We start from the raw sequence: 26,773 nt of genomic DNA on the forward strand, positions 1-26,773 counted from the left end.
TGAGTCAAGGGAGGAGATAGAACTGTGTGGGCTGTGCTTGCTGACAGTGGATAACAGGCTTGGGGGGCACTAGAGTTACGGAGAGAAGCTACTATGACTGGATCAGATGTATGTCAGCCTGTCCATCCACCCACCCATCCACCCACCCACCCATCCATCCATCCATCCATCCATCCATCCATCCCTCTGTCCATCAGATATACACATACTAGGCCTTTGAGAAAGACCATGGCATTTCTAAGAAAATAACAACCAGGCAGGCAGATAAGAGAAAGGCCAGAAAAAAAAAAAAAAGTCCCAAAGACCTGGAAAAAGGATGACCAGAGTTAAGAGGAAAAGAGTGTGATTTAAAAGTGCCAAGTGTGTGGGGAAATAGACAATCTTGAGTGCTTGTGGGGGAAGTGTAAATTGCACAGCCCCTTTGGAGAGCTCCCTGACAGTCTGTTCAAACTAAAAATAGATGTATTCCAGAATTGCACATGGAAAGCTCTCCACACAAGATGATTGAGTAGAAAAGAATGAGTTAAGGGGAGTTCACACAGCCTGGTGCCATTTATGTAAAATAACGACATACATGAGTTATTTTATACATGCATACACACACAGATATTATATATATTATATATGGGCACACGTATGTATGTATGTATGTGTGTATGTATGTATGTGTGTATGTATACATGTATTTACAATTTTAAAAGAGAGAAGTCATTCATCTACTGGGTAATTTTAAAGTTAATTAAAAAGGAAAATGACAGGCAGACTGGGACCGTTTGATGGGGAGTGGGAGGGTTGGGTATGCTTGGCAGTGGCTTTGGGGTGTGATCAATGTACTCCATGCTGGGTGACTTCAGCTAGGGCCTCCTTGCCAGAAGCAGGGAGGAGCACATGCTGTCCTTCATCCTCACTGAGTAATTTTTCTCTTTCAGTCTTTGTTCAACATCACTAACGGATTCATGAATTTCTCGGACATTCCTGAGCTTGTGGGACCTCCGGTTTGTATCTGTGGCTGCCCCCGAGTGAGGCTTCTATCCAGATGCCCCCACTGGAAGTCTTGAGTTGGGTTGGAATCTTTTTAGCTCCTGGAGCATAGAGCCAGAGTCTATCAAAGTCAAAAAGAAGGAAAGCTGAATTTTTGAGAGGTTTTTTAATACTAATTTCATCGTGCAGAGTTGTGTTCAGTGGAGCAGATGTTTTCAGTCCCATGCACCAGAACTCTGTGTGAGATCAGAGAGCAACTCATACCATGCCATCCGGGCAATGCTAGGGGGCCTGCATGTGTCGGCTGAGTCTCATTTCTTAGAACAGGACTGTCCTAATGAGACACTGGAGCCAGAGGAGGATTGAGGCTAACTTCAGCCATTCTTACACCATTTTAGAGATGAGAAAAGGAACATACAAGGGTCTCACATGACTCCCTCGAGGCTTTAGCATTGGCCCACACTAGATAGGGTCTCAAAAGAAGAAAGTGGTTTCCCTTTGTTCAATAAACTCCCATGGCATCTGATGGCCATCAGGCAGGAAAAAAGTGCTGGCCATAGGAGCCTTGGGGTCCAGCCTCATCTCCCAGGATATCCATCCATCCATCCATCCATCCATCCATCCATCCATCATCTATCTATCTATCTATCTATCTATCCATCCATCCATCCATCCATCATCTATCTATCTATCTATCCATCCATCTATCCATCCATCCATCCATCCATCCATCCATCCATCCATCTATCTATCTACCTATCTATCTATCCATCTATCTATCCATCCATCCATCCATCCATCCATCCATCCATCCATCTATCCATCCATCCATCATCTATCTATCCATCTATCTATCTATCTATCTATCTATCTATCTATCTATCTATCTATCTATCCATCCATCCATCCATCCATCCATCCATCCATCCATCCATCCATATATCTATCTATCTACCTATTTATCTATCCATCTATCTATCCATCCATCCATCCATCCATCCATCTATCTATCTATCTATCTATCTATCTATCTATCTATTTAATCTGACCTGTCAGGCTCATGTCCCTTTAATAGCATCCAATCTCTGGAGGTGGCAGGAATGGGGGCTGTGCTCCTGTGTGGTGAAGTACACACTCTGTTTGCCAGGTCCTTTAAAATCACCATCTCTTTCATAAAAGTCTAACTCCCAGCATGCACCCACTTCTCCCTCCAGCCCCCCAGCCTATCCTCAAGTCCATCTTGAGGGCTGACTTACCCAGGTTCCCATGCTGTCCATCACTCCAGAGGATTTCACATTGAGTGATATGATGCAGAGGAAGCTTCAGTGAGGAACAATGAAAGCTTGGGGAGCAGTGTGAGCCTGTGGGTGCTTGAGGACAGTCCCCTGCCTCCATTGTTAACTAGCTGTGTGACCCGGTGGCACTCCCTCCCAATCCTCAGCACCCTTTTACAAAATGGGACAGTGATTCACACTGGGTGGAAATAGGCTTGGATCTTTGGCAAATCTGGGGAACAGTGGACCCTCTGGATAAAACAGGCCTGGGCTTTTGCCCTCCTGAGGGACAGTGGTCCCTGAGGCACAGTGCTTCTGATTCTAAGAACTTTGTCTTTGGTGTGTTGCAGGGGCCGGATGGTGTCCCCGGGCTACCAGGATTTCCAGTAAGTATGGCAGTGGCTAGCACCCATCTGCGCTCAGGACTATGCTCATTCTGTTCCTACCTGGGATGCTGTTCCCTCCATCCATGCATGACCAAGCTCTAGCACCATCGCATACACTATTTTTTTATACTCTCCCCAGAAGCATTTTCTTCTTTGAGAGCCATAGGGTTTATTTTTACCATTTTGTGATTCCTTTTTGCTTAAGTGACAGATTCGTGTGTGTGTGTGTGTGTGTGTGTGTGTGTGTGTGTGTGTGTGTCTACTATGTGACAGCTATAGAGGGCTAGGTCTTATGTCTCTACCCCTGGGCCATCCAACCCTGGGCAACAGCTGGGTAACCCTAGCATTTGCAGTGATAGTCTGTGCAGATAAAGTCCCTCAAGATGCGGGAAGGCAGTGGTGCAGGGAGGAGGGTAGAGGAGAGCCACAGAACGGAGGGCCCTAATTCACAGCCTGTGTGCACCGTTATAGGAGGGCGCGTGTTCCTTCTGGAGTGTGGGTCTATGCAGAAGGCCAAGGCTGGCCCCAGGGTGAGACCTGTTTCTCTGAAACTCTGCAACTTGGAAAGGCCTGAGCTGCCTCCTCTGGGACAAATGAAGGAAATGGATAAAAATGTCATAGATATCTGTTCCTGACGGCTGAACTGTAGATGATCTCATTTTTTTCTTTTCAGACTTTCTGAACTTTTCATATTTTCTTTTTTTTTAAATACGGTGAAACTTTTTTACGTTTTCTAAATGATCATAAACTATGGCAATTGTAAAAACACATTATGTTCACTAGATGTTAGAACAAGAGTGGGGGCGGGGGAGAGAAGCAGCCTTGTAGTTAGTGGAAGAGGTCTGACCTCTTAGCTGCAGCCCCCAAGGTGGCCGGCCACTTCAAGACCCAGAGCACACTCTGGAACATTCCAACATGCCTTCTTCCATGCAAATGATTCTGTGTTCTGAGGGGCCACCGCAGGGATTTTGCCTATTTGTCCTTTATTTAAAATTATTTGAAAAAGAAAACAGTGAGTGAAAAGTTCATGGCTAAACAGTAACACTGAAATATATCTAAGCCCCGCCCTTGCTGTGATGGATGGCACACCCTTTCACCTAGAGGCAAGACAGGGCTTGTGAAAGGTTAAATAGTGATAAAGCAACAAAATTCCTTGGGACAGTGGACACCATGAGTAGACAAGTCACTGTCACAAATGTTCTGTCTGCTGGAGTTGGAGAGAAAATGGCTTCTGGCTGGTGTGCAGGATTTGACTCTGCAGAGGGTGGCATGCATTTGGTCAGTGGAAGGGAGTCACCTCCAGGGCATGGAAGATGGAGTGGGAGGTCCTGGCCAGATTAACGGTGGGCTAGGATGCTGGATCCCATCTTGTGGGTGAATGCTGGGCAGACAAATACAGGATATGCCAGGGGAGTTCTGGGAGAGTCAGCCCCAGAGACCAGATGAGAGCAGAGCCATCACATACCATGATAATCAGGGTCTCCTTATGGGGTTCTTAGTTTCATTAATAAAAGAATTAACATACTCAAGCGGGAAGCACAAGGACATTTTATTAGCATTTAGAAGGGAAAGCCAGAGTAGATAAACTGTAAATCTCAGCTGCCTGGAGGAGGAGAAAGGAGAAGATAAACATGGAGGTCAGCCATCTGGTGGTCGCAGCCACACAGTGGGAGGGGGCTTTAGAAAAAGAGCAAGGAAAAATAAATTAATTAATTAAAAAAAAAAAAAAGAGCAGGGCAGCAGATCTTTGATTGGAGACTTTAAAAAGCATCCTTAGGCTCTGGCCAGCACCCAAAAGAAAAAGACAGGAGAGAAGAAAGAGAAATAGTTAAATCCTCCTGAGGAAAGAGGGGCTGATGCTGCGGAAGCTCAGCCCCGACTGTGGGAGCTGCACCAGGGGCCTGGGAAGGAAAGTTGTCTCAGGTGAACCGCCTTTCTAGGGTAGTTCCCTAGCCAGGTCCCTGACATGCCCCACTGGATTAACCCTTAGGTATTTGTCCTCCACGTCAGTGTGGGCTCTCTCTCGGGGTCTCCAACGCTCAGTGCTGCCTCTGTCCCCAGCGTCCTCCAGCCTTCTTACGGTTAGGAAAAGATCAGACTAATCATGGCTTCTGTCTGCTTGATAAGTGGTTGTTCTGAGGGAGAGACAGAGATGGAGAGACAGACAGAGACAAAGACAGAGACGAGAGACAGAGACAGAGGTGACAGAGAGAAACAGGGATGTTTTCTCGTTGTGGAAAACCTTTTAACCATCAACACAGTGCCCTCCAACAATTCTTTGCAGGGCCCTAGAGGACCAAAAGGTGATACCGGTGTGCCTGGATTCCCGGGTCTAAAAGGAGAACAGGTAAGGGTCAGTGTCTGGGGGTGCATGGAATTTGCCGACCACTTCCATTTGGCCAGCTGGTCCCTTCTGGAGACACAGTTCCTACAGTGCAATTCGGTGACATTTAGAAGATTTACAACCGTCGCTACTCTCTAATTCTAGGATGCTTTCTTTAATTCAAATTTATTTTATTTTTGTGTATGCGTATTTCGCCTGCATGAATGTCTGTGCACCACATGCATGCAGTACTTGTAGAAGCCAGAAGAGAGCAACAGATCCTCTGTAACTGAAGATAATGAAGGTTATTAGGGACTATGTGGGTACTGGGAATCAAACCCCAGTCCTCTGGAAGAGCAGCCAATGCTCTTAACCTCTGAGCCATCTCTCCAGCCCATGGGATTTTTTTTTTTTTTTTTTTACAACCCAAAGAAATCCTGTGCCCTTTCACTCTCTAGTTGATGACTTCTGTGATCTCACGGTGTTGGTTGAAGGGCATTGTTGACTCTGCCCCTCCCCCATCTGAAAAAAGAATATAGCTCAATGTTGTTCTCACATGCTGACCTGTCTTGTCTCCTGGTTATCATATGTGCTTCCTGGAAAAGACTTTCCTGGAACTCTGGGATTAGTACAGAGTCTGGTCCACAAATGTCACCCCAAACACTTGCTGGTTGGAAGAATGTACAATCAGTGAATGAAATGAATTCCAATATGTGGTGATTGTAAGTTGGATATTGTGTAGTTGAAGTAAATGTCACGCAGGGCACGACTGGAGAACCCTGGGACTCAGGGCCACCCTTTGCACCCCTCACAGTTGTTAGAATCCATTTCCTTGGTAGGTTTTTGTAGCTGAGGAGGGCAGGAGCGCCCCTGAGTAGGTGACAATGACTGGGTTATACTCACTTATTCCCACATCCATTTGTGTGCTATCTCACTCTCATCTTTTGCTCCCCAAGGGGCCCAGCAGTTTCTTATACCAAGTATTATAGGAAGACAAAGACAGGACAGAGGGCAGAGTACCCTGCCATCTCAGAGGCTGCAGAGAGTGGACTATGCCTCCCAGAAGAGTCTAGAAGGACTCTGAGAGGGGTGGGGACTGGGATTTTCTCTGGGCCTTTGTCCCAGTTGGGCCACATTGCCCCCAAGACAAGGAAAGAGGCCCCACAGATGGTTGGCCTTCAACACTAGGGAGTAGAGAGCTCAATGTGTGAGGTAAAGTTCAGAATTACATGAGAATAATGTCACCTGGGGTGCTTTTGATGTCATGGGCTTGCAGAGGAGGGATGGGGTTGAGTTGGCTCTGGCACTTCTTGCTTTCAATGCTCCTTTTTCTATGTGGTAAAGGAGGCGGACCTAGACTCTAGATCCTACAGGCTGTTCCTGCCCCTAATCCTCTGCTACTTTGAGTGTCTGGGACAGATACCAGGCAGCTCTGCTCCAGCCTTAGAGCAACTGCACTTCCTGTTGCTCTGCCTCTAATGCTTCTGTGCTTACATCTTCCTGCTGCTCAGGACTGCCTTTCCTGCCAGAGACGCGGTAAGACCCACTATCAGCCACATGCTTTGGGGGATGGAGAGAGGGGTGTCTCTGTTCATTTTGCTACCCTAGCTGGCCACTTCCAACTGTGGAAAAGAGGTTGCTGTATGGCCAGCCCAGTTCCCCAGGGCTAGTGTGGAGGCCTAGAAGCATGCCACTTTCTCTACTTGGCTTTGCTCTCTTCATGTATGTCCTTCTGGAAGTCTCGGGATAGTAGATGACTCTATTTGAGGACAGGATTTAGGAGCAAGATCCTGCATCCTTAACCCCCAGTCTCTCGTCATCTCTTTCCTGACATCTAGGATAGCTCTGCCTGACCAATGAGGTGTTTTCACAGAGGCTTGGAGAATGGAGGACAGGTGTACATTAACACAGGCGGCTCCTGCGTGGAGAGAGACACCATGCTTACAGCTTTGTCTCTCCTGATTTCAGCTGTTTAAACAACAATGAGGATCCTTGGTGGAGACAGATCTCAAGTCATTAGGAAAGCACACTATCAAATATGTCAGGAGCCAGGGGTTCCTGGAAGGGCATTCCATGGCAAGCGATAGATGGCTGTCCTGGGGCAGGATTGGGGTCTGAGAATGAGGGTACATATCTATTCTCAGTTAGAGCCCTTGACACTGCACTTGGACAGTTAACTCAACAGTACATGGAAGGCTGTTATGTCTTCCAGCAGATGGTTATGCTGGAGTGGTGGGGCTGGAGGGGTGGTCTGAAGATGGGAAGTCATGTTGACAGAATGACCCCTTGAACAAGGTGGCAGGAGGAGGCTGGACTTTAAAAGATTCTCTGCATTGCAGGGGGAGAAGGGCGAGCCAGGCGCTATCCTGACAGGGGACATTCCTCTGGAAATGGTGAAGGGAAGAAAGGTAATTGTAGCACCACACCCCGAGGGCGTATATCCGCTTTGGCTTGCCATCTTCAGTTCTATCATAAACAGTATCTTCTAAGTGACAAGTGCCTGTCTCCTCTTTTAGGGTGAACCTGGAATCCATGGAGCCCCAGGACCCATGGTAAGCTGGGTGTCTCTCCACTGGGTTGGAACTAGGGTTTCAAGCTTTTCTCGTGCTTTGGCTCAGTCAGATTGAATTGTTCTACTTGTGAAAACATAGAGAGTAATACAGTGACAGGTGGCAAAAAGTGTCTGTGTATGTGGGAGGCGAACTACAATGACAGAGATCTCTGTGGTTGCCAGGCCTAAAAAAGAGACTCTCAAAAACAAACAAAACAGAGATGGAGAGATGGCTCAGTAGTTAAGAGCACCTGCTGCTCTTGCAGAGGACTCAGGTTCGGTTCCCAGTGCCCACGCAGTGGATCAACCACTCACAACTCCAGTTCCAGGGGACCTGGCCCCCCTCTTTTAGCTTCTGTGGGCACCAGGCATGCATGTGGTACACATACATACATGTAGGCAAAACACTCTTACATATAATAGTAAGTAAATCTAGACAACAGCAAACAAGCAAACCCTCAGTGGTTGACCACAGGAGCATTCCATGTCTCATTCTGACACAATCCACTGTGGCCAGTTCCTGCTGGACCTCTCCCCTCCAAGCAGTGACTCCAGTATCTTCTGGATTCAAGGTCACATGAATTGTCTGTCCAGTTGGCAGGCTAAGACTGGAGAAAGTGGACCATAAAGGATAACAATCATCATTTCTAGCATGTTCTGCTGGTCAGAACTCAGATTCTTGGGGGACTCAGATATGTAGCATAGCTATGTGTCCAGGAAGCAGAAGAGAATTGGTGAGGATTGTCAGGTGCCAGGGAGCCCCCACAAGGACCTTCACATGGCGCTGGGTCTGCTGCTCTATTGCTATGGGGCGGGGACATTCCCTCCTCTCTTTCCCTTTTTCTAGGCTTCAGTCTGCTCATCTGAATGCTGAATGGTTGGACTCAGGCTAGACAGTGTTAGAGGCTGCTTGGCTTTGCTGTTCTAGAAACAGGTAGCATACTTGGACTTGTGAACACTTCAGAGTCATTTCTCCCAAGAATGAACCTTGAACTTCCCTGTCATGTGTTCTCCCTGAAATGAAGAAAGTGCAGGGGTGGACCATCACTGTGAGTCAGGCACTGTGTGAGCTTCCTGTGGGACATCTCATTCCAGCCTCAGGTGTGATCACATAACCTCCCCCCCCAACCCCAGTCTATAGGCAAGGAAACAAGGTCTCAAAGAAGATGAGCAGTGTGTAAGAAAGAGGCAGGTGAGGGTCTTGAGGCCAACCTGGCATGCCCTGTATCCAGACTCCCCCTCCCCCCACAACTTCCAAAAGATAAGTGGCCCTTTATCTATTATTTATTTGTTTGTGCATTTGCTTGTTGGAGCACTGTGGACTGTCGAATTGCACAGGGGAGCTGTTTGACTGAAGCAGGATCTTAGACTACGGGAGAAAGAACCACACTCAAGTGAACACCTATGTGCTCCAAGCACATCCTTCAGAAAACCTTTGGAGGCTTTGGGTCCCTGAAGTCAGACAGAAAAGACTGAATCTAGAGTACTAGGGCTAAGAGTGAAGGCAGATGGGAGAGTCTTGTTCCCAACTGGTTAACTACTCGGTAACCTCCAGTTCTGTGGGAAATGCAAACAGTTAGTAGTGGGGCCAGCAGGCGGATGCAGATGGCTAGGGCGGGTATCCCACTGAAGGCCAGCTTGTGCACAGCTTGCCAAACACAGGCAGTAAGGGCACCTTTTAATTTGCATAATGCTTCCATCTGGGCTAACTGTGGCCCTAGAGACCAGAGTGGCTTACAACTCTGTTACAAATATGCTAAGGCTTGTTGCTCAAAGTGTGGTCCATGGATCAGCATTCCTGACATCACCTGGGAGCTTTGTAAAAATGCAGAGCTGCAGGCCCCCAGCCCACATACCAGCTCAGACACCATTGATCTGCACTTTAATGAGACCCGGGACACTCTGCGTACATGTACACTTGGGAAGCGTTCCAAAGAACCACCCACCAAGTGGCCCATACCCTGGAAACCCCCTCAATTTTTGCTTTTCACTTCCCTAAGAGTAATACAGACTGGAGATTTTTCATGCGGACCCTGTCTTAATGCAGAACTTTCTTCTCAGCTTTTAGAGGATGCTACCTATGTTAATGGTGGTGGGCAGAGGGCCTTGAGGCCCCCAGACATAATCACAGCTACCATTCTTCAGGCTCCAGTAGGCAAAGTGATTCCTCCTTGATCAGGGCAGTGACTCAAGAAGTATGTGGACCCAGAAAACCATTGCTAAAATAGGACCCTATAGTGTGGGTCAGGGACTCTGTAGGAGGATGGGGGGGGGGGACGCCATGCAGAGGCTGGGCCTCAAAATGAGTAGGAGCAGGTCAGGAAGCACATCCTGAAGCTGTTTCCTGGACAAACTGGTATAGGGAGAGATGGGGATACAGTAGTCAGAACAGAGGACATGGGGAACCCAGGAATGTGTGACCAATGATGGAGCTCTATGTTCTGAACCAGCCTAGCATGTGGCCACCTGGGACCTGAGGCAATGAGCTGCTGGTTTCTTGCTATGTCGTTCACCCTGCCTGAGGGATTGGGTCCTGGGTATGTAGTCTTCAGAAGAACAGGGAGAGCTGAAGGCCTGAGCAAACACTTCTAGCTGAGGAGAGGCAGGAGACAGGTGGGTGGGGGCTTCAGGATTGTTGCTCCTGTTCCTTCCTCCCATCCCTGCTTCACGGCTTACAAGACCAAGTCCAGATCTCGGGAGCATGAGTTTCTGTCATTTGCTACTGGCGTTTGTTTTGCCTCTAGGGACCCAAAGGACCACCAGGACACAAAGGAGAATTTGGCCTCCCGGGACGACCTGTAGGTATCAGTGATCCCCAGACTAAAGGATGGGGCGTGTGGTGGCCAGGCTGCCCACAGCAAGAGCTCACTAAGGTGTCTTATGTGCATCTCAGGGTCGCCCAGGATTGAATGGTCTCAAGGGTGCCAAAGGAGATCGAGGGATCATGACGCCGGTGAGTCCTACGGCCACTTCCCCTGTGTCACATGTCCCAGAGCTGAAGTACTGATCACACGCTCTTAGAGAGGGTCCTGTACCCATGAAGTCCAGTGAGTGGGGTTTGCAGAATACACACACGTTCAGGAGTGTTGGCTTCCTCCATCATTACTTCCAAAGATCCTCACACTTAGCCCTGCAGCCATGTCATGCTCAGGAGTGTTACCCAGATCACACCCATACTGAAGAGTTTTGGTCTCCCCCATGCAGACATCAGATGGAGGGGGGAAGGAAGAAGAAAGGGATCAGAGTATCCTAGGACCCTGGTGTCCCCTCTGCCCTCCTGCACACAGCCCCAGGAATTCTGACATTAATGGAGCATTGCTCTGGGAACCAAAATCTGGGTTCCAGTGTCAGCTTTCTGTAAGCTTTGAGCAGATTGTGTCCCCTCTTTGGGCCTCATTATCTGTGGGTGTTAATCAGGATGACATTGTTGCTCTGCTACCTCCCTCTGGTTAACAACATTTTTGCAGTATGGCCAGATGTGTAAGTGCTCTGTGGATGGGACTAGTGGACCGGAGGCAGATGTTGGTTGCCTCCAGAGGCTCCTCCCTCCCTAGCTTTCCAGCCCAGTGTGTGGCATGTCCTGCAGCTGCCTCTTACTCCCAGATCCCCACACTCAGTAGAAACTTTTATCTTCTTCATTCAGGGTCCACCTGGCCTACCTGGACCCCCAGGACCTCCAGGACCCCCTGGAGCTATGGTTAACATCAAAGGTGTAAGTTAGGATGGGGAGGGGACAAAGGGAGGAGGCTTTCCTGGGGATCATGCAATAGGCACCAGGCTGGTCTCCGTTGGAGCTGTCTTTCCTGGTGGCCTCACTTTTCATGTTCTCTTTCCTTCAGGCTGTTTTCCCAATACCTGCCCGGCCACACTGCAAAACACCAGTAAGTAACATGCATCCGTGTCTTCAGCAGCAAGCTAAGCATGGGTGCCAACTCAAAGAAATCAGTCTTGCCTTGGGTACTTTCCATTCCTGGATGTCCACTCTGGTATCTTCTAGCCACATATGGACCCTTAAAGGTCTAGAGGATTCTAGACAACAGACCCCGGTAATGAAATGTCTGCACACTGGCTTCTTTTAATAGGACCAGTACAGCTAGTGTTCTGTTAGTGAGACCACATTGGCCTCATGGGCAGGAGGAGCATAAAATTGCAAAATAGATCCCTTATAACAGAAAGACATGAAGCCAACTCATGGCCTCTGGTGCTGGGAATTCGGGGCTGAAATGCATAGCTACTCTGTTCCATCCTTCCCGAGGATTGTACCACTGCTTACCATACCTCCCCAAGAGGCAGATGTTCTCTCTCCCCTTCATCGTGAGAAGGCAACCCTGCTCACAGAAGCTCTCAGGCTAGCCCAAGGTCATGGGGCATGGGGCAGCTAGGACCACAGCTCAGATCTCCTGGTCATCGGGAAGCAGGTGTAGGCACTGTGATCTTTGCTCAGCCTCCCCTCCCCCCACCCCACACAGGCAGTTGGCAGCACTGTCTCTAGGATTTCTCCAGTGTCATAGAGACATTTATTTCTGTGAGGAAAGACGGGGACAGGCATGACTCATGGATCTGTGAGTAATCATTGTCTGTCTCATTCATTCAGTAAATATTTACTGAGCTCTCACCAATGCCAAGGACTCTGCTAGTCACAGGGATGACCTAGACAGACTTGGTCTCTGCTTTCTGGAGTTTGCAAAGGATCATTTCAAAATATTCTTCGAAGTGGGTTTGAATTGATTCCTGTGGGGGTGGTGATGGGGCTGGTCTCCGATGCTTCTGGCTGACACAGACTGGCTGGCTATGTGTTGCTCTAGGCATATGTCCAAGTCTGACCTTTGAGGCATCCAAGTGGGCAGCCCATGGTCCAAGCATTCTAGCCTGGAAGGCAGAGCATGGGATCTACCTGGGAACAGTGCTGAAGTTTCATGTAGATCCCACTGCCCTGCCAAGGGCATGTTTGTATAGATAACTGCAGAGCGGCATCTGGTTCAAGTGCAGGTTCTGGAGACACTCCAAGAAAGCTGTGCACTCACCTTGCAGGGCAGTAAGATGCCTAGGTCCCACTGTCTATGAGTATTGAAGTCCCTCCTCCCAACACAGAATCCAGCCACATGACCACCTCCCACAAGCAGCCCCGATGCACCAAGTGTGTGACAGCCCACCACAAACTTTAGAGTGTTAGGGGGCTGCCACTGCAGTTGTGTGACCTATACTGGGACCCTGGGCAATAGCCACACTTGGTGGGTGGTGTCATGGAGTTACTTAAAAAGAAGTTAATGCTAGGCTCAGAATATTTGGAGTGAGTTTTGTTTTGTTTTAATTTCTTGTGGCATGCTGGGATACCATGAAGGCGTGGTTATTTTCTACCCAGCCCTCAAGGTGGACAGTATCAAACAGAAACAGATCCAGAACTTCACACACACCTTCCAATTCCAGCCGTTTAGTGTCATGACAGTTCACAACTCACAGTTCACACACCCACCATACCACTTAAACAGAATCTCTGCAATGTTCCTCCTTAATTTTTTTCTGGAAGATTCCCTCCTCCTCCTCCTCCCAACATCTTTTCATGGTGACCCCTAAGCAACTGGCAACCCCCATTCATAATCACAGAAAGGTCCTGGATCCAGATGGAGCACCGTCACTCAGCTAGGGAAACAATGGAGGTGGAGCATGGTAGTTGCCTGTAATAGTAGACCCAACACAATCAGGAGTCGCCTGAGAAGATGTCTTGATGAGGTATTGTGTAGATCAGGTTGACCTGTCTGTGGGGGATTATCTACATTACCTGCCCACTATGGGTGGCACCATACCCCAGGCAAGAGATTCCAAACTGTGTAAGAGTGGAGAGAGTGAGCGGAACACTCTCACACATACTCATTCCTTGCTCGCTGCTCTTGACCATGGATTGAATGTGACCAGCTGCTTTCTTACAATGCCACCTTGACTCCCTAGCAGTGTAACTCCAATAACCTGGAGTTGTAAACCCAATGAATCCTGTCTCCTGTAAGTTGCTTTTGCTAGGGTATCCAATCACAGTAACCAGAAATGAAGTGAAGACAGGGAGTATTGAGTAACAGTTTTGCAGGCGGCTCTGCCGGAATAGATGGGGTTTTGGGGGAGATGACTTAAGTCAAGCGTTTTCTGCATAAACAGGAAAAATTGTGTTTGGTTCTCAGAACCTGACGGTGGGGGTGGGGAGCCATGGCGTTGCACATTTGTAATCCCAGTGCCACGGAGGTGGAGATGGGAGTGAGGGGAGGGGTGGGGACAGTGGTATGCTTGGGGCTCACTGACCAACTCCAGGCCAGTGCCTCCTGAGGAATCACACCCAAGACTGACCTACATAGTACAGAGAGAGAGAGAGAGATGGGGGAGGAGAAAGGGGCAGGGATATGGGAAAGACTGAGAATTATATTATCCAGAACTGCTTGGATTCCAGACCCCGTCACCTAATGAGGAGTCTATAATAGCCCCCCCCCAATCTAATGACAGCCCTGTTATTTATCACTGCAACCCCTGCCAGGACCTGTGCCTTATGGCTGTCTTTGATTACTCTCAGTCACAGCCGACTGGCCCAGCTTCAGAGCTGGCTCAGAGCTGGCTCGGACGCTTGGCCTCATTCGTGAGCCAATTCTAATTGATAAGGAAGGGGGCCAAGATGTTCAGCGTTGGCCAGCGCTCTCACAAACACTGTCTGAAGGCCCCGGGTTTCCCTTCTGCTGAATTTTTGGCAGAAGTCTGGATGCTGTGTTCTTGAAGCCAGCTCCATCACGGGTTTCCCCACTGAAGGCCTGGGATGTTGTGTTGAGGGTGCTGGAGGATCTAGAGCTCCAGAGCTAAGTCCAAGCCTGGCCCTGCATCATCTCCTCCTCTGCAGTATGTCCCCAAGACTGTGACCGCCCAGACAAAAGCTGGGGCAGGGCTTCCCATGTCTGACCGGGCGTTTCTCTCTCCCCAGGTTGGTACTGCTCACCCTGGCGACCCAGAGCTTGTCACTTTCCACGGTACACTCTTCTTCACTGTACTTCTCTGGGACATTCCTGACCTAGTACCTATAGCTGTTTGCATGTGTCCAGTGCTGGCCACAGATGAGGAGGTTGGGGAGGGCTGACTGGGCATGGCGGAGACGTGGTAGCTGAACTGCGGGACACATCCATCTAGTTTTCTCACGTACCTGTGCATCCTGGCTAAACCTCCTGAATAACAGGAAGCGCCCCCTTTGTTCATCCCTTTGCTAATCTGTTCAGAAGACAGACATGCATGCCTGCTTAATGCCGCCCCATGCTTTCGCCTCCTCAGCCCTTTAATCTTTCAGGTACCAGGAACCATTAAAACTAAGTATAGGACAGAAAGAATGACTCAGTTGGTAAAGGGCACTCACCTACCCTGAGTAAGTCCTTAGATTTGATCCCCAGTGCTGTGAGGAGTGGGTAAGGCAAGGCATGGTATTACATACGTAAAATCTCAGTACTCAAGAGGCTGAGGCAGGAGGATCACAAGGTCAAGGTCAGGACCTATCCTCATTGGTCCATCAGAACCTTCGTTCTCCTCATCTCCAGGCAGAGCTTGTGAGAAACCTTGTTCAGTGTTGTGTATATGTGTGGGTGGGCAGAGTGGGACGGGGACGGGGGTTAGTAAATGTTAGCATTCTCAGCCTCTCAAGAGCACACCGGAGAGGGACAAGCCTGCAGGAGAGCAGTCACTAACCTCCTCCACCGCCACTCCTTGTCCCCCAACGTCTGGTTTTAGTGGAAGCATCGAAATACACACAGCTCAAATAAGGGAAAGCCTTCCTTAATCTGCAGTCCCCTGCAGCTGGGCTGTGTCACCCTGGTCTGCCAGGTAGGGGTCTCCCTAATGAGGTTTTCTGTGTTCTTCTGTCACTTTGCTTGCCAAGTCCAGGCCGTGTTCTGACTTGGTGCTCAGACCTGCTCCAATGTCACTGTCCCCTTCACGTCAGGTGAACCTTGTTTTTTATGGGGTTTTGTTGTCATTGGAGACAAGACTTCTCTATGCAGCTCTGGCTGGCCTGAAACTCACTCTGTAGATCAGACTGGCCTTGAACTCAGAGATCCACCTGTCTCTGCCACTTGACAGCTGGGATTAAAGGATTGAGCCCCACTGTGCCTTTGGCTTGATTTAGGATTATTATTGGTGGTGGTGGTGGTAGGCCTTTGGTGTGAAGGGGAGCTGGGTTTGCCTTCTCAGATCCTCTGGTGTTCACTGTCCTGTGAGGCTACCCTGGGGCCGGGGGTGGGGTGGGGTGGGGTGGGTGGTAGGGGTGGGGGGTGGGAAGGGCAAGAACAGAACTTCCTGGATATGCTGGCCCTGGTGAGAGGTGGTATTCTATAAGTACTTCTGGGTATTACTATTGCCTCTCAAGGGAGTCCCTGTGGCTGTGGCTTAGGTGGGAACCCCAATCCTCTGCTTAGGCCCTTAGTCTAAGCAGCTCCCAGACATCAGTGGGACCTGGGGCCATGTGGCTGTCTTTCCCTGCTGCTCATTCATCACATCTTTGGTGCTGTTGACCATTCTCCTCCATGGAGGAAGCCTGGGCCACAAACCTTAGGACACTACCTGTAGACTAGAGAACACTGGAAGATTTATCTGTTGCACTTTTTAGGGTCATAAATTGGGAGGTCTCACATCCACCTTGGGGTCCCATCAAGTGGGAGGAAATAGATGCCTTCCCTCCCCAAACTCTGTTTCCCTATAAGCCTCCCTTTCCTATAAGCCTCTCCCCTATTAGGAGTAGAGGAAATGGTAGGTTTGGAAAGCCAGCCCCTCAGCCGGCTGTGTAAGTGAATGACTCAGCCCCCTTAGTTCAGCTGTGTCATCACCCCCCTCCCCTGGGAGATTTATCTGTTCCTCAAGACATCAGGCTGCACAGGCCCAGGAGAGCTGAGACCGGATTGCTGAGAGGGATTAGGCCTCAGTCTTTATTCACAAGAGAATATGAAGTCAGCCCCTGCTGAATCACAACAGCCCCTGCTGAACTCAACTCTTTATCCCTCTTCTCTGTGACAACATTGCATGACTGTGAACTGGGTCAAGATCTGGAAACCTGTCTGATGCAGGGATCACGGCCATCTCAGGCTCTTTCCTACCTGCTGGCTTCCCTGGGGCCTTCTGGTCTGATGGACTTTGTTAAAGGGGTTGCTTCCAAAACTTGACTTCCCACAACCTGTTTTTCCTAGTTCTTAAATGTGTGTGTGTGTGTTTGGTGACAGGTGTGAAAGGAGAGAAAGGGTCCTGGGGTCTTCCTGGTTCGAAAGGAGAAAAGGGGGACCAAGGAGCCCAAGGACCACCAGGTATGCCTGCTCCTGCTCTAGGCCTTGCTAAATCAGGCTAGCTGCACAAGCTAGCCACGCAGCCCACAAGTGCTGTGGGTTCTAGTGAGAATCAGTCTGGGACCTGACATGTCAAAAGCAGAGCATTGTCAAGGGAGACCAGGGGCGAGGGCTGAAGTAGAGTACTGCCTAGTATGCTTCTATGCTCAGGACCCTGGCTTCCAGCCCCAGAACTACAGGCAGGGTGGGGGTGGGAGGGAGAGGACTGGCTCTCTGTTGTTATTCATAGGTACAATATGGCACCAAGAGAATCAGGGACTCACCCAGGACCCTACAGTCCCTGGGTCGTGGGGCCTAGATTAGGACTAGAGATGTCTCCAAGCTTAGTGTCAACTCTAATAAACCAGCGTAGTGTGGCTTTTACTAAGAGATAACCACCGTTACTAACTGGGAAACTCTGATATCTCTGCCATTATGATGGTGAACTTACAAAACATTTCTTCTTCAGGTCCTCCAGTTGATCCAGCTTACCTGAGACATTTTCTTAACAGCTTGAAGGTGAATATTGATTATTAAATGTTTGGTCTATTATCCTAGTCTGTTTGCTGTTGCTGTAACTGAATCCCACAGACTGGGTAACTTGGAAAGAATAAAGGTTTCTCTAGCACACGGTTCTGGAGATCTAGGGCTACTTACTAGTTGGGATTCTGCAAAGTCCCAAGACTATGCAGGAATCACACAGCAAGACAGAACCAATGTGCCAGAGGATCTGTTGGTATAGCAAAATCGCTCCCTAGATCCAATAATCCAAAGACTTCACTTCTCATTGCTAGCAATATACAAGTTTGGGGATGACATTTCTAACACGTAGAATTTGGGGGTCTCAGTGAAACCATGGCAGCTTTTGACTCAGTTTCTTGAGTTTCTGTGAGAAAAGGTTCAGGTTAGTCTGACTGCAACCTCCCATGGTCTTTCTTCCAGGGGGAGAATGGAGATGCAGCCTTCAGAGGAGAGTCCAGCAGCAACCTCTTTGTGTCTGGGCCTCCAGGCCAACCAGGACATCCAGGCCTGGTTGTGAGTAGTGACTCCCCGGGGACCTGTGGCTTTTCCTGTGCCCTGCCCCCAATATGAGTAGGTGATTTTAGAGTTGAAGTCAGTGTGTCGCACACTCAGGCACAAGCAGGCTCTCCTCCTGTGTTGCTGGTTGGTGGGACATTAACTCAGTCTCTAGAGCTGCCCAGGCTGTGTGAAGTTAGTGAGCCCACAGGTGCTAGCCATGCAAACTGTGGCAGCTTCACTCTGAAGAGAGCTATCAGTAGTGAGGGGTTACCTCAGAGGATAGAAGGCACCAGCAATAGCTTTAGAAGGACTCTTTGATTCTGGCGATATTGACTGAAGGTAGAGCTTATCCACAGGCCTGGTCTTTGTCGATGAGGCAGGTGGGTGGTGGCAGGGGAGTTAGGGGAGACATCAAGCAACCGAGAGAGAAAAGCAAGGTTTGCCCCAGGTTTCTGACCTTGGAGACCACATGGTTGACCTCGGCCCCAGCTGCGTCCTTAACTTAACACTGTGGTTTGAGGCAAGTCCTCTCCACCCTGAAGGCTCAGTTCTTTCATGTGTGGAGTGAGAAAGCCAGATTAGATCTCCAGGGCCCTCTGGCTGCCTGGGCTCCTTGGTGTCTTTGGACTCCATGTCTGGGCTGCTGCTTTCTAGGACTGACACCAGCTGTGATTACTAGATCTTACAAATGTCCTCATAAAAAGAGAGATTTCTCCATGACTATGTGTTTGCCTCAACAGGGACAGAAAGGAGAGGCTGTTGTGGGGCCCCAGGGGCCCCCAGGAGTTCCAGGCCTGCCTGGGCCACCTGGCTTTGGGAGACCTGGTGTCCCTGGACCACCGGGACCCCCTGGGCCACCAGGACCTCCTGCCATCCTGGGTGCAGGTTAGTACTGAGTGGTGCCTCATTCCTACTGTCTCTGCCCTTGTGCTCAGGGTGGCTCACCTGGGTGGCATGTCAGAGCCTCCCTGTCTAACAGGGCCGTTTGCTGGATGGAGCCTACCTTCTTTAAAATTCAGATAGTATAGCATACATCCACTTCAAGTGTCCAATTCAGTAATGTTGCAGGTACTCACAAGTCATGCAGCTATCACAATTGCTTAATTCTACACATTTCATTGCACCAAAAAGAAGCCTCATGGGATGGAGCTAAAACTCAGTGGTAGAGTATGGGGGAAGCCTTAGGTTTGAGACCCAGAACTGAAAGGAGGAAAAAGGAAGGAAGGAAGACTAGCTTTGCTAGAAGCAGTTACTTCCCCAGATCTACTTTCTGTCTCTGGATTTTCCTATTCTGGACGTTATATATAAACCATATGTGCTGGCTAATGTCAGCTTGATATGACCTAGAGTTATCTGAAGGGAGGGAACCTCAATTGAGAAAATGCCTCCATTAAGTTCAGGCTGTAAGGCATTTTCTTAATTAGTGATTGATGGGGGAGGGCCCAGCTCACTGTGGGTGGCGCCATCCCTGGGCTGGTGGTCCCTGAGTTCTATAACAAAGCAGGCTGAGCAAGTCATGAGGAGCAAGCCAGTAAGCAGCATCCTTCCATGGCCTCTGCATCAGCTCCTGCCTCCAGGCTCCTGCCCTCACTGCTTTTGATGATGAACTGTTATATGAAACTGTAAGTGAATAAACCCTTTCCTCCCCAAGTTGCTTTTGGTAATGGTGTTTCATCACAGCAATAGAAACCTTAACTAAGATACCATATAAACAGAATCATATAATCCAAGGCCTCTTATGTCTGTTTCCTTCACTTAGCATGATGTTGTAAAGGTTCATCCATGCTGTAGTATGTTTTAGTTCTTCACTCCTTTTTTTCTGGCCAAAAAAAAAAAAAAATCTGCCATCTTATTGGTATGTTTTTCATGTATTCATCCATCTATTAATGGTATTTGAGCTGCTTTGATTTTCTAGCTGTTTACATAATACCACTCATGAGGACTTGAGTCTAAGGTTTTGTATAACCATGGCCTCAGTTCTCTGGGGCACATATAGAGTGAAATTGCTGGGTCATAGGCAACTCTGTTTAACTCTTTGAGGAACTTCCAGACTACATTCCAAAGCAAATGCTCATCATTTTACATTGCTGCCAGAGTGGGGGAGGGTTCCAGTCTCTCTCCTCACCAACACCTGTAGGCGCTAGGGAAAGGTCACACCTTTTCAGAGCTGATAGCTGTGAGGCTCTAGCTAGCAGTGTGGTTTTCTCTGTATGACTTTCACGGAGTTTCCTGAGTGCACAATAGTGTTGAGCACCTTTTCACATATTCTAGAACCTTCCTGGCTGTTTTGTCAATGCTTTAAGGATGTGGATGTCCTAGTTAGGGTTACCATTGCTGTGATGAAACACCACAACCAAAAGCAAGTTGGGGGTGAGGGGAAGGGTTTACTTGGCTTTTACTTCCACATTATAGTCCATCACTGAAGGAAGTCATGACAGGCACTCAAGCAGTGCAGGAGCCTGGGGACAGGAGCTAATTGGGGGTCATGGAAGAGTGCAGCTTACTCAGGCTGCTTTCTTATCAGCCCAGGGATTGAACCACCCACAATGGGCTGAGCCCTTCCCCATCAATCACTAATTAAGAAAATGCCCTACTGGCTTGTGTACAGTTTGATCTTAGTGGAGGCATTTTCTCAATTGAGGTTCCTTCCTCTCTGATGACTTTAGTTTGTGTCAAGTTGACATAAACTTGGCTTAAGGACAGGATTAATTGTCACTCTTGGTGCAGAATTCCACTCAATTCTTGGAACTTCTAGGATGCAAATGCAAAAATGAGAGGAACTAAAGAAACTATGCATCCACTGCCCAATACCAAGTGCCAGGAAGTTTGCCGACCATTTGCTACAGCTTTCTGGTAATTCAGGAAAACTAATAGTGAGGCTTGGGGAGGTAACTCTTGGAAGTGCTCAAAGTGGTTGTCATGGCAGCATGGGCATCCAAGGTCCCCAGAACGGTCTGCAAAACAGTCAGGTGTGATGCACGTGTATAATCACAGTGCTGGAGAGGTGAAGACGAGGGGATCCCAGGGCTTGCTGTCAGCCAGCTTGGCCTAATTGGTGAACTTCAGTGGGAGACACTGACACTACCTTAAAAACAAAAAGCAGGAGGCACCTGAGAGAGGCTAACACCTGAGGGTGTCCTCTGACCACCATACACCCTGGGTGTGTGTGTGCAGGTGCAAACACACACACACACACACACACACACACACACACACACACACACACACACAAAGACAACTAATAACTTCATTTTATAGTGAGTAAGTGGCCCCCACGGGATCTGAGCCCAGGTACCTGTAGCTCCAAGGCCTATGCCTTTCTTAATGTGCACATGGTGGGCATTCTACAGAGGACAATAAAGCTGAACACCCCTAGTCCAAAAGCTCGAAGTGTGAGGTACTCCGGTACCCCAAACCTTGTGAGCCCTGGTGTGGAGCCACAGGTGGAAACTCTGTACCCTGAGACTGTTTAACGTCCAAAACTATTATTTAAAACATTGAGGACTCAGGCTTTATCCTGGTGGTAAAGTGCTTCTCTAGCATATCTGAAGCCCTCAAGTCAATCCCCAGGACCACACCAAAATAAATAAATAGAATGTAAAATTACTTTTAGTTTATGACACTGGCCCCAGGATATTTCATGTATATATAAATATTCTAAAACTTAAAACAAAACAAAACAAAACAAAACAAAAACTCTGAAACACACCTCATCCAGTAGCAGCAGTAAGCCCATGACTGCTTCTTGATGATTGTGTTGGCATGAGCCAGGTGTGGTGGAGCATGTCTGAGGGAGACCCACAGTGCCTGGGTGTCAGGGAGAGCCTTGCAGAAGATGGCCTTGGGGCTGGCTTTAACATGGCCTTGGCTTTCCTGGTTGAAAGCAGAAACAAGGCTCAAAGCAGGTTGAGCGGAAGGAAAGTTTTCTGACTGGAAGTGGGGGCTAAGCAAGCAGCTTGTGTGATGAGTAGACCAGAAATTGGACCCCAAGAACAGCCCAAAGCTAAGACTTATACCCTGCAAGGATGCTCTGGCCATCTCATGTCTCAGCATGTACCAGCTTCCTCCTTGTTCCCCACAGACCACATCCTCTGCACAGAGGGGAAGCTGGTTGCCGACAGCTAAGTGCTTCCACTGTGAGCTGGAAATCATGAGCTGCTTTCTCAACTCTAGTCTGAAATATCTTGGGATAAGGCAGTTCCAGGAAAAGATTCCAACTGGCTTGTTGAGCTAGGTGCCAACTTTGGACCAATCATCTATAGTCAGGAGGTAGGACCATTTCTGTAAGGAAATGGTTGTGGATGTGAAGGGAAAGACCTTGGGAGAAGACCATAAAGACTTTGATCCTGCAAAGGAAGGTGCTGGGTAGATAAAACCAGATGTGCCAACAGGGCCTTGATGTTGCATAGGCGTTGCAGAAGATATAGGCATTTGGCAGGGTGAGTGCAGGAGGCAGAGAATCTGTTGTTCACAAAAGCACCACTTTAGGGGGATCCAGACACCTTGCTGCACTGAGCAGGGATTGCCTTTCACATAACACATGACAGGTCACAGTTTATAAAACACTCACATAGACACTACCCACGCAGTCTTCCCAGTGATGGTGAAGGGAGATGAAGGGGATATTATTAGAACTCCAAGGAGGCAGACACTGAAGCTTAGAGAGGATATAAGACTTGGTCAAGGTCATTCCTGCTCAAGGGACACATGGCTGGGACCCACATCCAAGTCCTCCCCTGACCCTGTGTCCACTGGCCACTTACCACCGATGTGTGGACATTCAAGCCCCGTGTTGGAGCCAAAGACTTGCTTGCAATGTCCTGAAGAGTCAATGCAGTTGTTTTCTAGGACTTAGAGAGACATCTTTATGTCTGCAAAGAGCTTTGCAGATGCTGGAGGGATGGGGCTTAGAGAGGCAGAAGAAAAACAAAGGAGAAATATTTCTAATACTTCTGTGTTTGCCTAAGGCAGAGACCTTTCAGCTGGACACTTACGTCCGCTCATTATTCTGGGTATCAGTCTGGCAGCCTTGAGATGATTTTTAAGGGTCCTGTGACATGACAATAACTAAGAAGCCCTGGCCAGATTGCAACGTGCATGCCTAGCCTGAATTTCCCTGGCTCTCACCAGCGTGCCAATGGACTGTTACAGTAGAAGGAATGTCTGCCAATGTCTGGCAAACAGCCCTTGGGAACCTGCTGCTTCCTTACATGCACAGCTGGCAATTGACACCCTGGTCATCACTCCTGTCACCATCAACCTGGGCTCCTTCCTTTCCGTGGCCCACTTCCTCTACTTGGTGGTCACATGCTTTGTATCTTGAATAAGCTGTATGAGTCAGGGTATTTCAGGTGCAAGTAACAGAAAATTGGACTCAAACTGGCTTTTACAAATAACCACCAATGGGATTTTCTTACAGACTTGAAAAGTCTTGGGCACAGCTTCATCCAGGGTAATGGTGAAGAATTGCAGCTCTTCCCCTGAGCTAGTCAGTATGGTCTTATCTCTTGCTGGCTCAGATCCCCAGGTTCCAGTTGCAAGGTGGATAGTCCACAGCATGGAAGGACTCTGAGCCCCCTCTGGGGGTCAGCAAGGACCCCTTGTGCCAGACACTATGCTCTATATAACTTCTCTCTTTTGTCTTGTCTCAGCTGTGGCTCTTCCAGGCCCACCTGGCCCTCCAGGACAGCCAGGACTCCCAGGATCCAGAAACTTGGTCAGTATCTTGTGTTTTAGCCACTCCACATTGGATAGACTTACCCCAGACTCTGGTGTTTGGGGGGACAGAATCCCTTTTATTTTGGAATTAGAACTCTCTGACAGGGGCTGGAGATGTAGCTGAGTGGGTTGGCTGTTTTCCTATTGTAGGAGGCATCATAGTTTGATCTCTGGCACCACATAAAACCAGGCATGGTGGCAGATGCCTGTTGTCCTAGCACTTAGGAGATGGAGGCAGAAAGATCAGAAATTCAAGGTTGTCCTCAGCAATACAAGTTAGAGGCCAGTCTAGGATACACAAGACCCTATCTCTAAACAAACAAACAAACAAACAAAATTCCAGGACAAAAGAATGTGCCATTCTACCAATAATAGATGGCCATTTATTTCCTATTCATACAACTTGTTCAATAAAGAGCTGCAGAAAACAAAATGATTAATTATTGAAGTTATAGCCTGTGAATCTTTAAGTGACTGAAACCCAATCATGTTCTATTTTTAAAAACAGCACACACACACACACACACACACACACACACACACACACACACACACGCGTGCGCGTGTGTAAGCACCACCACAGGTGCTTTGATGGTCACACTCACCCCAGGTTGTTGCTCGGCTGGAACATGGCTCGAGTGCATTCCCAGCCCCACAGTGCAGGATATGGCTTGCCTGCATTGATACAATGCAGAGAGACAGACAAGCCCCTACGAGACTGTCTGCAGTCCTAGGCAGCCTCTTTGTTGGTTACTGGGTTTCATTCTTAAAAAGACTGACTTTCGAAAGACAGAGCTGTCCAGTAGATGACAAAATGCAGCCACTTTCCTCTTTGGGGGATTCCCATGCCACTCTGATGATGTTATTGTCAAGGGGAGATTAAAGGGTTTTTTGTTGTTGTTGTTTTTGTATTTTTTCTCAGTTGTAGTGAAACTCCTGGCTGATAGGTCCTTGAGACTTGGTGCTATTCAGAATCTTTTCTGCCGTTCAGCCTCCTGAATCTGCTTCCCGATATGCTAAATGGCTGCCATTCTTATTTTAGGCAAGTTTGAGACAGAGATGCTGCAAGCCCCCCCTTTCTAAACACATATTTAATATTGCAACCATCCAGCTAGTCTAAAGACTTAAGTGCTAAGTATAATTGCCCACTTGCCTGCATTTCTTACCCCAAATGAAAATGGATCTGAAAGTCACTAAGGAATGTGAGATGACGCCATTAGCCAGTGTAGATGCTACAGAGCTGTGTTTAAAAAAAAAAAAAAAAATCAATGCAAGTGAAAAAATTTTTAAAAAGCAATGTACTGATGATTTTGCTAAAACCAAAACCCAGCAAAGATAACTCTGTTGCTACATCTTTATCTTCACAGGAAATTATCATTTGTGTTTTTACTCATTTTTTATAATTTAGACTTGTGGCTCAAAGCAATGCATGTTTTTATTTCATGGAAAAGAACTCCCTTAGCCAAGCATGATAGCACACTCCTGAAATCCCAGCACTTTGGAGGCTGAGGCAGAAGGATTATGAGTTCAAGGCATGTCTTAGCTACATGGAAAATGTCTCAAAAAACTAGGGATTGGGGAGAAGATCAGTGGGTCAAGTACCTGGCACACAGGCATGGAGATCCCAGTTCAGATTCCCAGAATCCACTTTTAAAAATAAAAAGCTAAGTGTGATTGCACACATCTATAATCCAGTGCTAGGGGAGTGAGAGCAGAGACAAGTGGATCACCTCACCAGAGCTGGCTGGCTGGCTAGTGTAGACACTCCCTTAGTGCTGGGTTCCATGAGTGACCTTGGCCAGAAAGATAAGAGAGAGAGCAAGTGATAATGCAAGAGGCCCCATGTCTACCTCTGGCACCTCTCTCTCTCTACACACACACACACACACACACACACACACACACAGAGAGAGAGAGAGAGAGAGAGAGAGAGAGAGAGAGAGAGAGAGAGAGAAGCACTGTGGTCTGATGATATAGCTCAGTGGTAGATCACTTGCCCAGCACGTGCAGGCCCTGGGTTTGAGCCAGCGCACTGAAAACAAACTAGTTATTAGTGAAGTATCATTGTCCAATGCAATAAACCTTTTTCTCGAATGAGGGGTTATTTATAGAAGTGGGGGGGGGGGTCGTGCATCACATTTTGCTACTGCTTGGTGACAGTTTGGAATTTAAAATGACCTGATAGGTCACGGCACTCAGCGACATGGGTGACATGCTGCAGAAAGCACATTTGGTCATAGAAGGAACGTTCATCTACCTGAGGGACAGTGGAGAGTTCTTCATTCGTGTCCGAGATGGTTGGAAAAAATTACAGGTAATTAATTCTTAAACTTCCTTTATAGCCCTCTCCCCTCCAAACACTCCGGCATACAGAACTCCCTGTTGGTGCCAGCTTTCTGTCTCGGAAGCTGTTTCTTACAGCTGTTGCAACATCTTCCTTCTCTTGTAGTTGGGAGAACTGATCCCCATTCCTGCTGACAGCCCACCACCACCAGCGCTTTCCAGCAATGTGAGTAGCTCCCCTGCCTGCTCCCTGAGTGCCCCTGAGGCCCTGTACCGAGCTCTCTAAACCCAACCTGTTCTGTGTGACTTAGCTCCTGGTGAAGACCCAGGAGTTACTAGACAGAACATTGTCACCACAGAGTGGAGGGAGAGCTGAGTGCAGAGGCTGGAGACCCCTGTTCCCATTTACCCATAAGCCATCTAGAAGAATCCCTCCCTCCCTCCTTTACTTACTTATTTTGAGACAAGATCTCACTAGTAGTCCTGGCTGGCCTCGAACTCACAGAGATCCGCCTGCCTCTGCCTCCCGAATGCTGGGATTAAAGGCGTGCGCCACCGCACCTACCAGGCAGAACCCTTACCCTTACAGTAAAAGAGCGTAAGCAACTGGGGTCATTTGTTGTTGTACTCTATTGCAACCCTTTGAGGCCACCGCCATTACCCCATTTTTCAGATTATAAAACTGAACCTTTGAAGAGGTAGACATGTTGACTTTTAAGCCGAGGTCCTCTGCTTCCCCAGTCCAGGGATCTTAAAGATTTTGAGAACACTCCCTCTTCCCTGATGACTTTTCCATTGGCCATGAAAGTCCCCCCACTTAAGAGTCACAGTTAGCAGCAATGCCCAGCTGTTTAAAGCAGCGTGCCAGGAGGCATTGGCTCATCGTGCTCTGGTGAGCACAATGTGGATCCTGA

General features: G+C 48.3%; 1 protein-coding gene across 1 annotated transcript in view; it reads left to right on the top strand.

Annotated features, from left to right (window-relative positions):
- The window catches only part of Col15a1 (collagen type XV alpha 1 chain), a 104,916-nt gene that overhangs the window by 72,162 nt on the left and 5,981 nt on the right, over positions 1-26,773 (top strand). The window contains exons 20-36 of the mRNA XM_036179736.1: positions 930-995; positions 2,606-2,641; positions 4,926-4,988; positions 7,304-7,372; positions 7,481-7,516; positions 10,260-10,313; positions 10,409-10,468; positions 11,159-11,227; positions 11,355-11,396; positions 14,468-14,513; positions 16,740-16,820; positions 17,308-17,357; positions 17,781-17,873; positions 18,599-18,743; positions 23,510-23,574; positions 25,762-25,890; positions 26,026-26,085. Coding sequence (XP_036035629.1) covers positions 930-995; positions 2,606-2,641; positions 4,926-4,988; positions 7,304-7,372; positions 7,481-7,516; positions 10,260-10,313; positions 10,409-10,468; positions 11,159-11,227; positions 11,355-11,396; positions 14,468-14,513; positions 16,740-16,820; positions 17,308-17,357; positions 17,781-17,873; positions 18,599-18,743; positions 23,510-23,574; positions 25,762-25,890; positions 26,026-26,085 — 1,164 coding nt within the window. The remainder of the gene's footprint in view (positions 1-929; positions 996-2,605; positions 2,642-4,925; positions 4,989-7,303; positions 7,373-7,480; positions 7,517-10,259; positions 10,314-10,408; positions 10,469-11,158; positions 11,228-11,354; positions 11,397-14,467; positions 14,514-16,739; positions 16,821-17,307; positions 17,358-17,780; positions 17,874-18,598; positions 18,744-23,509; positions 23,575-25,761; positions 25,891-26,025; positions 26,086-26,773) is intronic.

This window comes from Onychomys torridus, chromosome 2, assembly GCF_903995425.1.
Source record: "Onychomys torridus chromosome 2, mOncTor1.1, whole genome shotgun sequence".
Lineage (NCBI taxonomy): Eukaryota > Metazoa > Chordata > Mammalia > Rodentia > Cricetidae > Onychomys > Onychomys torridus.